This window comes from Pocillopora verrucosa, chromosome 3, assembly GCF_036669915.1.
Source record: "Pocillopora verrucosa isolate sample1 chromosome 3, ASM3666991v2, whole genome shotgun sequence".
Lineage (NCBI taxonomy): Eukaryota > Metazoa > Cnidaria > Anthozoa > Scleractinia > Pocilloporidae > Pocillopora > Pocillopora verrucosa.
In genome coordinates, this window is record NC_089314.1 from 29,303,305 (window position 1) to 29,315,429 (window position 12,125).

Below are 12,125 nucleotides of genomic sequence, written 5' to 3' on the forward strand. Positions count from 1 at the left end.
GTATGAACATTCTTAAATAGCGTCACTTTCGCTGGTTTAAGAACAGGCTGAATAGTTTTAAAATGCCTCCGTGGTGAGAAATCTTTTTTTTTAATCTTGGTCATTTGCTTGCATCCTTTTTTTCTTTCGTAATTGCTTTGTGTGTTGATCGTTTTCACAATGTTAAGGAGGTTATTTTTCAAGCTTTTATTTCCTTAGCTAAATTTTGTGACAGAAGTTTATGTTCAGCAAACCCCCTAAGACCTTTCGTTTTCTCCATAGAGACAACCCATTCCGCGTTTTCAATGCTTGCAATGAAATTCAGAGTAACGCCCATTACTAAAACATCTTCGGACGCTGCAATCTTTTTTACACGCTACTCGCAACCTACTCCGTGATAGATATTTGGAAAAGTGGGCAGCCTATCTGTGCACGGTTGTAAGCAAAATGAATCAAAAACAGGAGACTCTCTTGTTGTTAAGTTCCGCGGAACGACTAGTGGTCTAGTCTATTGCATGATTGTCTATTTGGGCGGCGCCGTAATAAACTACCATGGGATGGAGATCCAGAGCTCGTAATGTTTTCGATAGAAAGCGCGGTGCACACCAGGTTGGCAGGGGGTAACACCGTCTAACAGCTCTCATGGCAACGAGAGGGACTTGCATATTTTAGATCATCCGTTGGGGCTTACGAGAGGTTTAACTTAACGATTCTTCCTCACTGATTGATGAAAGTTCGATTAGAGTTTCTGATGCGTACAGGGAGTTCGTCTCCTTCAGATACCTTTAAAAGTAAAGTTTGATTGATAGTGGGGCTTTTGAGAGCACATTTCGATTCGGTTTCTCATGATTAAGTCAGATCTAGAGTTCTTTTCGCTCCATTAGTCAGTGAAAAGAGACCGGACAAGCATTGTGAGCCGTCAATCGTGGGAGGTGAATGTGACACGCGTGACGTGCTCTCCTTGGTTACCTTAATCAGGAAGTGGGACACCCTCATTAATCGGCGAAATGACATTAAGAAAACGAACTAAGATTCTTCCTTTTAAGGATATTTGTTGCTTTAAACCAACCCAACCACTTTTCCATGTCCTTTCACCTTCAAAATAATTTCTCATATTCCAAGGAATTGTCATAAGGTTTTCCTTCTCTTTAAAGAAATTTTTCCGACACAAGACAACGTGACATTCTCCTTAAAAGAGCATATTTGTCATTATTAATTTTTCTGTAACAAAAAAACGATTTAAGAAATGTGAACGTTGCCGACTCGATTTTTCTTACAAGGTTAGTTACCAAGGAGATAGCTATCTCTAAGTGTTCAACAGCTGTTGTTTGCCGTGTACCAATGAGAGCGCGATGTCTTAACTGGAACAATTGCATTGAAAACAGGTTTTTTGGATATTGAATATTGATTGTTAACGAGACGTTAAAACTGCCAACGGTACATCAACGTGATTAACCTAAAAACCGCAAAATTCTCACTGGTAAGTCCATGATTTCGTAAATAAATTGCGACAGTTTTATATTCCTGACTTATAATCGCTCTAGAATGGGGTAGACGTTTTTTTTAATGATGTTTTGTTATTAGTGTCAAACTTATTTGCCATTACAGAGAGGCTTTTACTTCTGTTCTCCCTTTCATGCCAAAAGCGACTTTTGTACCCTGCTCTCTATTTGTAATTCAGCTCCAATATTCTAGATAAAAGCCTTTGAATATATCCTCTTAACGTGTCATAATAAAAGACAATGATAAGTCTGACCCGAACGGGTATTGCGGCTCAACGCTTCATTTCACATGCATGTGACGTGGACCAGCCGTGATAACAAAGCCTTGAAATAACTTCTTAAAATACACAATTCTGTCACTGCTGCCGCTCACAGGATTTGATAAGTTTAATTCCAAATTGATGAGGGAATAATTCTTTCCCGTTCAAAATGGAAGGCTTTACAAGAAAGCGATCTAATAGTGTTCCAATTTTGTCACAGATAGAGAAAGTATTGGATCAAAAAGAAGATCTTGGATTGAGTGAAAGACGATCGAGTGAAATATTTTCAAGATTTTGTGAAACTCGATCGCCTGAAGACACAGCTCGGCCGAAGGTTAGACTCTCAAGTGGTGGCTTAATACGAAATCAGAAGAGAAGGCGATCAAGAACTATGGGAAATACACAAACCGGCTCGACACAGCCGTGTGAACAAGAACAAGATGCGATCCTCGAAAAGGCAACGCCAAGGGCTTTTTCAACCAGTGAGGTAGACATTACAAACGATGCCTTAGAATCTTCACCAACAGGAACGACAATATCTCACTCACTTCTTAAAGTGGACGAATATCCGCAACGTCATGATGTTCACGCTGAACAAGAACGTTGTGAATCCTTTTCGATGATGACGAAAAGAGAAGATGCCTTCATTGAACAGGCATCTGGTATAATTTACAGTAAAGATACACCGGATGATTATACAGTAACAGATCAGGCGCAAGGGACAGCCAATATAGATTCCTGTAATAAAGAGGATTCTTTACATTCGGGATCATCCACTGAGATCTCATTACCATATGAGATTGGCGACCTTGAAGAAGAACAAACACCAGACTTGACAAATTCATCCAGTATTGATTCTTCACATTCGGACAAGTTTGGCAGTTTGATTAGCGACTTTGACAGGCTAACTATGATTGAGTTGCATCGCACTGAACAGGGCAAGGAGAATGAATTATTTTCAAACTTTGGAAGAAGAAGGAATTCGTTGCCCTCCTTTTTACAACAAAGAAAACCGGCTTTCATTGAAAAAAGTGATAATTTTGTTAAAGAAGTTATAACCGACTTACACTCAGCTGCTCCAAAAGGCTTGAAAGCTAAAACGCGAAGAAGTCAATCATCGCCTATGACAAGTTCACGGTTTGTTGGTAAAGCCAAAATTTCTTCAAATGATGAATATTCTAAGCACCAAGATGTCAAACATGGTCTCCGCCAAGCAGTCGGTGAAATCGAGAACACGAATGAACAGTCACGACAAGGAAAATTATCACGCAAAAATCGCTCACAATCTCTACCAACTAACACGTCATTTAACTTAATCAAACGTGTTCAACAAAGGAGTTTCCAAAGTCACGAAAGGGTACCCCAACTCAAAGAAAAAACTAGAAGAGTGAAATCTTTGCCTTTTATCTACGAAGGTTTGACAGAGTCTGAACTTCCAAGTTGTACTCAAACCACACACACTGGATTAAAATATAGCGATTCTATCGAAAATAGCAAAGTTGTGACCGAACGGAAACAACTGCTCAACGAAGGATCCAGAAAGATCAAACAAAAGGCATTGTTAGAAAGAGCGAGTTCGTTTCCTATCTGTGGAACAGATGGACAACAGAAACAAACAGACAGTATTCAAAAACAAATAAAGAAAGCTTTAGATATGTTTTTCTCGCAGAAAGCTGGTGATGGATTCCATGTGGGTCGGGGGAAAAGGTCGAAATCACTCCCGAATGTCTTTGAAGGGAAAAAAAATCTTAGCTTTGAGAAACCTCCAGTAATGAACATTCCAGAAGCTGCCACTGCAGAAGGAAGGCAGGTTTTTGATGCAGTTAGCGGTGTGGGAGATGAAAGTATACAGAGCTGTTCAGATGAAGAAACAATAACAAACGAAGAGACAAAAAGTGACGTAAGTTCAGAGGGTGATGAACTCGAGTTGCGAATTTCAACCTCGGTATACTGTCATGATTTGCCACCTGTTCCAAGACCTCGAGGATTCTCTATACCCTGTTCTTTCAAAATGGAAAAAATTCCTGAGGAACCAAATGAGTCTGAAAACTGCGATGAAGTTGCAAGCTGTGACGGAGAAGATACTGAAGATGTGACAAATTATCTTTGTGAAAATCATTCTAACCAAACAATAGATTCCACGCCACTTAACGATAACTCAGGCGTATCGGAGCAAGCTGAAGATCATCTCACTGAGTCGGATGTCAATGAAAGCAGCTCTTTTGAAAGCAAAACAGAAGAAAACCGACAACATATCATTTTTGAACATAACTTAGAACTCTTCGACAAACTAGTTACTGAGACTTTCTCTCGAATGCAGCAATTGGAATTTGCCAGCTCCTCTTCTTGCCTTCATCGAGCAGCTGCAAAGGGAGATTTAGACAGCATTAAACTATTGGTGGAGGAGGGAGATGACGTCAATGCTTTGGACGAATTTGGTTGGCCAGTTTTACACGCTGCTGTTACAACTGGAAACTTCGACTGCTGTGAATGGCTGATTGATGCAGGCGCCGACCTAGAGGCCTACACAAACTTTGTTATTGAAGAATACCGAATGCTTTCTCGGCAAGTTTATCACAATAACTAGTTGTTGTATTAGACGAGGGAGATGTATGTATTTGAATTGCAAATGCCGCATAACTGATCAGTCTGCTGGAATCAAATTTATATTCTTTTTATGATATTCCAATGAAGGTCAATCGTTTACTGAGGATTGTTGCTTGCAATTGAGGCTCGCCAAATGGCTCTAAAGAGATCTGAATAAATTGTGTACAATAGGTTTAACGAGAAAATAAATCAAAGCTACATAAAACATATATCGTTTCGACTTGCGTGGAGATATAAGTCCTATCTCGACTCTATCTAGAGATATCTTAAGTTTTCTAGTAAAGGTGAATTCCAGATAGGTGCGGCCTTTATGACTTAGTTGGTCCATAGTGACGATGTGTAAAGTGGATGTCTACCTTTCGTACCAGTTATATAGTCAGTGCCCTTTCCAACTTGCTTTTCAAAAAGAGGTAACTCCTGACCTCTTTTGACTCATGGCGGTAACAGTTTTACTGTGAAGTTTACTTAAAATGCCTCTCAGATATCACTTAAGTTCATACACAAACTTTAAAAATTGCGTTACTTGCGACTAACTGCATTCTGTCAGAATGATAGACTTTTCGTCATAGGAGTCTGACGGAGCCTCAGCTACAGTTTCATTCCGTTTACCATCATACCTCCTTTCTGGTAGGTTCTTTCTAAAAGGTAAAATGATAGGCAAGAGACCTCGCCTACACGTTTGTCAGGACCGGTGAAAAGAAGAAAATTCTGATTTGAGCGAGCTGGTTGGTCACTAGAGTCGAGGCAATCTCAATGGACATTTTCGCTGGTAGATAGCTTCCCGTGCTTTTTTCCTCCCTTCCCTCACTTATTCGACCTGTTCCCCTTCGAGGAGTCTAGATCCAGGCTGAGATAATTACCGTTCTATCGTCATTTTCGTCAACAGACTTCACCCTACTTTCCTTCCCGAATGAGTTCCAATTGCTTAATGCGTAGCTGTATTTACGACGGCTGCGTTGTGATTTCAGATTGGTAGTTGATTTGTAACAGTATTGAGCTGGTGGAAAAAACGGGGAACATGTACCACTTAGTAGAGCAGTGGTGCCACCTTTGGGAACTGTAGGAACCCGAGGTAAAAACAATCGTTTACAGTGATAAATAAATGTAACCATTCACAAAACGTAAATCTTAGAAGAGCTTTAACCTAGCGTCGACATGATGATGTATGACAAAAAAACTCAGCCTTAATTCATGAAGGGAGACTGTGGAATGTCCTATATCCGTAACGGCTTCAAACTACTTAAGATACGATTGCTTACTCTGATACATACCAGCCCACTGGTAAATTTTGCCAAACTAGGGTCATTATGATAAATAAAATGTTGTATGAAAAATAATCGTCATCTTCAGAACCTTCCACATTTATATATATGGGAACACAGCGAAAAAAAAACATTCATTAGTCCATAAAGAGAAATCGATGAAAAACGTCTGCAGACTGATCGGTTTCCGGAATCAATCAACTATCGATTGGTGGTGAGGCTTTCTCAAAGTTGAGTCAAGTTGCGTTTAGTTGCGCAATTAAAGATTGGTCAGCGGCTACTAATCGAGAACTTGAGGAACCAAGATGGCGGATCAGATGGCTAATGAGGACAGTGGTAAAGTACAGCACATTGTGGCGGACTCGGCCGCTTTTTTGAAAAATGCGCCGCTTCATGAAATGTGTGAAAATGTTTATACAGTTGAGGATGTTGTGAATGAGATCAGAGACGCAGCAACTAGACAGCGTTTGGCTGTGTTGCCATACAAAATCAACTTTAGAGAGCCTTCAATAGAAGCACTACATGCGGGTGAGTTACGAGCGGTGAAATCTATATTATGCGGATCCCATATCAAATGGACCCCTTGCTTTTTGGACATCGAACAAAGTTGTTACTTGTTTCTCTTATTTACTCTAAAACAAAGGTGTTTTTGACGGACTTCTCTACAAGGAAGACCATAACACTAGAATCAAGCCCCGTCTATGAAAACCCAAATATTAAAGTTCTAATATCGTGTCCAGAAGACGCAAAGAAAGAAAGAGGCACAGAACAATTGAAATAGTGTGCAGTGAGATAAAATTATAATAAGACTGTATCAGACCAAATGTTAAGGACTATTGAATTGACTTAACATCAGTGATGGTACATGTACATAAAATATTTAAGTTTTCCTGGAGGTATTATCAGCAGGCCATACCGATCTTAATGAAGATATTAGAAAATGTCTAACATAGTAAATGCATTGTGGGGTTAAGGGTGCTTGGGTTTTAGAAATGAGAGGAGATAGCAACTCAGTGGCAAAAACCTCAGAATTCCGCTCATATATGGGGATCAATTCACAGTTGTTGTCATTTCTTTTGTAAACTTTTCCTCATTCTTGCTGTCATTGAAACTGTGTTAATTTTCTTAGTGACTGAATTTGCAAAGCAGACAGGAGATTTTCGAAGTCTTTCTGTCGTTGACCTAAAGGTCCTGGCTCTCACTTATCAACTAGAAAAGGAACATTGTGGCATTGATCACATTAAGACCAAACCCACCAAACAGGTTAGAACTTATAAGATTCAGTGTACTAAAGTCCTACTTAAATATAGTCAGTCCATTTGGTAATCAAAGGCAGAATACTTAGAATGAGTGCTTTTGTACAGTTTCTCTGATTTGCATGATCATGTTGACTGTGTGTGTGAGGTGGATTACCAAAGGAGTAGTTCCCCACCCCTCCACCCTCTTCTATTACCTCCCTTATGGAATCTAAGTAAGTAAAACCCATTCATCTACATTTCCTTAGGAAAAGTATCTGTTGTACTCTATATGATGCAGTCTTCACCCAAGTTACCAACCAAGATGACCACACTGCAAATCTTCAAACTATCACTTGCCCTTCAAGAAAGGGTCTCTTTGGAATCAGAAATACTTCAAAATGTGTCTCGTTTCCTTAGAGAAGTGCCCCTTTCTCCTCCCCTGATCATTACAGATGAGTGGTCATTATCACTAAACCAAAGATGCACATATTTGATCTGGAAAAATTGTTTAGAGACCAAACTGCATCACTTTTAAAACCTAGGATCAGCTTTGTGTATTACTCAATTTATGTTATTGTTTATATTCAGATGTTACAAAAAAAAAAACAAAGATATGTACTGTAGCACTGATGTTAGAATAATTAACCAAGTGCCCCCCTCCACTCCCTCTAATAAGTGTCTCTGACAACGCACCTTATACAGTGTGTCATAAAATGTTTTTTGAAAATGTTATTGATATCAACACATTACCAAATCCAGGTAGAAATAACTCAAGGATTTGCAGGAAAGACAGTCCCTGGCTTCTTTATGGAAAAAGTGAGTGTACCATCATATATTAAACTATTGTATATTTTCATTTCTAACACTAAGGCTTCATTCTCTTTTCCTGATATATTGCTGTGATCTTTTTAATCACTATTAGATCTTTCTATCATATGTGATGCAATTCCTTTATGATCACCTGGCTCAGAATGATTGAACTTTCTATCACCCAAGATTTTCAAATATTATGTGATGCAATTCCTTTATGATCACCTGGCTCAGAATGATTGCATTTTATTATTCCACTGTTACACCATTTTATCATATTAGGGCAGTGGAACACACAAAATGTGCCATTACACTGAAGTATAATGCATTGCTATAGAATGGGAAAAAATATGGTTGGAAAGTGGAGCAAAAAAATAGCTGCACTAAATGACCCCACTTTTAAGTGCATCAAATTTTTTTTTGGTCTCACACTATGTTAAAAGCATTTTAACGGTTTCACTTGTGTTCTTTTTAATTTTTACACAGGCCACAATGGATCAATACTGTGGTCAGATAGACTGTACTTTGAAAACTAGATGTCTAAATACTCAAAAATGAAATCAGAATGGAATTATAAATACCTTATTCAATGGTTCACACACTATATGAGCAGCCATTTTACCCATTGCTTGTATTTTTCCTGGCCCATACAGGGCTTGGAAAAGTACTACATGACTTGCAAAACATCAGTGCATATTATATTGTATGAAACCATTGAAGAAGGTGTATGTATTGTCTCTCTTTCCTCTTAGAAGCCAAAAGAGGAAAGTGAAGAAACTGAGCTAAGAGATGAAAGAACAGTGTGCCGCACAGTTGACAGTGATAAAACTACAGGAACAGATGGACAACAGAACAATACACCAAATACAAGTGATGAATGTGAGACAAATGCAATTGATACATCAAGAACTGAAATAAGCACAGCTGCTGAAATTGATAAAAACAATGACTCTACTGCTCAGGAAATTACAACTGGTATGGAGGCACTGACAGCAAATGATCCAACATTAAATGACTCTAAAGATGATGATGAGGGATTTGAGGAAAATGATAACAATGTTGATGGTGAGGATGATTTAGACAGTGATATTGAGGAGGATTGTGAGCATGAAAATGGTGATGATTTTGGTGAGGATGATGATGATGGTTGGATTACACCTGATAACATAAAGCAAATTAAGAATCAGATGGGGAAAGGAAGCCAGAATGCTTTGCCAGCTAATGTGACTGTAGGCTGCCTTACAACTGATTTTGCAATGCAGGTAATAGAGATTGTCCGTAATTCTGTTGTGACTGAGGAATTCTTACAGTTAAGCATTTCCACAATTGCCACCTGAAGCCTAATCACATGTTATTTAACCATATCATACCATATCTCTCTGTATTTTACATTGACTTGTTGTTGTAGGTTATAGCAGATAACTTTTTGATAGCTAGACGTTTTAAATGAATTTGGAAGTGATCTTCAGAGTAATAAACAATACTTTAGCAATAGAGAAACTAAGGTCTGAAAAAAAGATTTAGACCTGTATGGGATTTGAACCCATGACCTCAGGGATAGTAGTGCAGCGCTTTATCAAATGAGCTAATAAGCCAACTGGGAGCTGGTCATGATGTTGGTTTGTAGTAAATCAGTGAAGTGATGAGTAAATGACTGTAAATATATGAAAATCATATATGTGAACTGCAGTTCACAAATATGATTTTCCTGTATTTACAGTCATTTAGACATTTTTAAGTTATAAGAAACGGGTATTAAAATTTTTAAATGCAAAACATACATAACAAAATCACCTTACTTCATCACCTTTTTTTGTCAATACCTTAGTGACAGAGAAATTACGAATTGATGTTCAGAAAAAATGTTGGCAAAGCTAAACAGAGAGACAAAAAATTTGTGTTAGCCTTTTAACTCCCAAGATCTGATTGTTAATTCTCCCCTCTAGCTGCTACACATTTCCTTGTAAATTAGTTTCAAGAGTTTGGTGTTAGATCAAGATAACAAATTCTAACCGGTTCTCATCACCTGGTGGCCAGATAATGTATGGATATTATAGGGAGAAATTAAGTGTTCATCACTAAGAGTTACAAGCACAGTTTTAAAGGGAGTTTGGCTGCAACTTTTGTCATTCTCTTTCAGAATGTATTGATTCAAATGGGTCTTCATGTGATATCACTTGATGGTATGCTGATCAGGGAAGCGCGCAGTTATGTGTTGAAATGCTATGCTTGTTTCAGGTGAGTTCATTTTTAACTGCAGATTAGTTGAAAACTTGAAGATTTTACTAATTAAGTGTTATGAATTTGTGCTAATGGAGAAATACAGAAAGAAGGAAGAAACAAGTTGATTAAAATGAAACACAAATTGGAAACGTATGAACTCCATAACTCCCTTGCAGTTATTTACAGATGAGGAAAGAAGACAAAATTATCAGCTGGAGGGGGTTATCTTGATTAAACATCAAATTCTCTCAACTGATCTACAAGGAATTGTGTTGAAAGTAGAGGGGAGACTTCTTTTAGGGAGACACATGGAGTTATAAGTTTTGGTGTTGAATTTTTTGCAAATCCAGTTGCAGAGATCTTTGTATACAGTTTTAAAGACAGTGATAACAGATTGCTTTATTTTCTGGCATCACTGAATTGTTTGATTATCAGATGTTTGAAATCCAATAAAAACTAGATTTACATTCCAAAGTAGATATTGTCTAACTGCAGCTCCTGGTGTGCACTCTGTACATCCTCTACATTGGAAGGTGGGATCAGGACTTGTAACAGCATATTTGTCAATGTCCAGAGGCACTCACAAATGTGGGATTTGCTTGTTGTTGTGTTAATTTAGAGTGACATGTCAGCTGGAGAAAAAGTTCTGCCCATCATGTGGTAATAGCACTTTGGTGAAGGTGTCTGTTAGTGTTGATGAGGATGGTATAACCCATTACCATCTGCCTAACAGAAAGAAACCGTTTAACATCAGAGGAAAAAAGGTAGTTTCTGATAAGCATAACTTTTAACTGTCACAGACTTTGTCAAGTATGTAGGTGGCTTATAATATTTGTTGTAGACTTCTATGATATTCTCATTTCGTAATGCTGTATACATCAGTTAAACTACATTTGCTTATATTTTCGTGAAGATCATTTTGCACACATCAACATTCCGGCTTAAAGCTCCATCGTTGTCCCAGTCCCCCTCATTAATCTCCCCCTCCCCAAGCAGGCGAGCTCCCCTTTAATGTTAGTATAATTTAGGTAAGAATCAAATCATGTACATGTATCGGTGAACAAGCTGTTCCATGTTTCCATTTCCATTTCACTCGCCGTATACTGTAGCATTAACACTCAACGGGTTTTGATATTACTGTCTTGACACACTTGAATGTCCATCTGTGCATCAGTTACCCTGTAACTGTCTTCTGTCTACCACTAGTTAGAGAAGTGATGGTGTTTCTTAAAGGATATAACATACTGAAATTTTTCTTCGGGTCTTGAAGATAAATTTTGCTTGTCCAAGCGGCCATGTATCATTCTGTTTATTTTATAAACACCAATGAAAAACATAATCATTTTACTATTTCAGCGAAAGGCGCGATTTATTATGCAACTAACGGTGTTATTTTCACTTGTGAAGATAAGATGTTATTTTCACGTGTGAACATATCACTCGTTCGGGCGAAAGTTCACCTGGTATTTCACTGGTGTTTATGTGATTAATATCTTTCTTGCTATTGTTTTGCTGCATGTACATGACATGGCATTCATCAGCTTCCTGCCCAAACTCGAACGGTGGATCTTTGTTCCTGTGAAACATAAAAACTCTCGCAAAACGTCATCTTTTATGCAACTAAAGAGATTAATTTCTGTGTTTCTAAAATTTACTTGACTTGTTCCCTTTTTCTCATAATTTTTTTTCAGTTCCCCCTCCCTCGGCCCCAAGGTGGTCGCCACAGTAACAACCCAGTCCTCACTGAGGACCAACCCCGTGGTCAGCATCGTCTCCCGCGGAAGAAAGATAACATGAATGTGTTTGATCCTAATTACATCGCGCGCAGCTCACCATTCGCCGCGAAAGATGTAACAAGCCGCGCCTCGCAACTCGGTTATCACTTGAAAGGTGCTCAAGATTATCAGAATAGACGGAATCCAAACGAGGTCAGGAAAAAATCTGGACGGAGAAAGAAGTAGAGTGCTTGTAATCTATTTTCTCTCCTTCATGTTTAAAATTCGAGCATGTGTTCCGTTGTGCGTCTCTAACCGCATATCATGTACCCAAAGGAACCCTCCCAAGTTGCACTCACACATACAACAGGTATTAGAATAGATTTTTTAGCAAACCTCGTGAAATATGTGTACATGCTTGAAATGGAAATGCTGAATAAAATTACATCTTCGTAATCGAAGATATCTGTCTACTTTTGTTGATCTGCAAAAATATCCAAGGCTTATGCACGCTTCACGTTCCTGTGAC

General features: G+C 38.4%; 2 protein-coding genes across 3 annotated transcripts; both read left to right on the plus strand.

Moving 5' to 3' along the window:
• The first annotated feature begins 1,406 nt into the window (after positions 1–1,406).
• Positions 1,407–4,536, plus strand: LOC131793058 (uncharacterized). Its single transcript, XM_059110475.2, has 2 exons — positions 1,407–1,459; positions 1,962–4,536. Exon 2 carries the CDS (start codon positions 2,133–2,135, stop codon positions 4,326–4,328), a length of 2,196 nt encoding a protein of 731 aa, XP_058966458.2. The 5' UTR covers positions 1,407–1,459; positions 1,962–2,132; the 3' UTR covers positions 4,329–4,536.
• Positions 4,537–5,911: 1,375 nt separating this feature from the next.
• LOC131793053 (RNA-binding protein NOB1-like) lies at positions 5,912–12,057 on the plus strand. Of its 2 annotated transcripts, XM_066164439.1 has the most exons (8): positions 5,912–6,138; positions 6,740–6,873; positions 7,608–7,664; positions 8,411–8,748; positions 8,788–8,920; positions 9,799–9,896; positions 10,501–10,645; positions 11,573–12,057. In XM_066164439.1, the coding sequence occupies exons 1-8, from the start codon at positions 5,916–5,918 to the stop codon at positions 11,840–11,842; spliced, it is 1,398 nt and encodes a 465-aa protein (XP_066020536.1). In that variant the 5' UTR covers positions 5,912–5,915; the 3' UTR covers positions 11,843–12,057. The 2 variants fall into 2 exon arrangements, with proteins under 2 accessions (XP_066020536.1, XP_058966453.2); XM_059110470.2 differs by having other exon boundaries at positions 8,411–8,920.
• Positions 12,058–12,125: the final 68 nt, after the last annotated feature.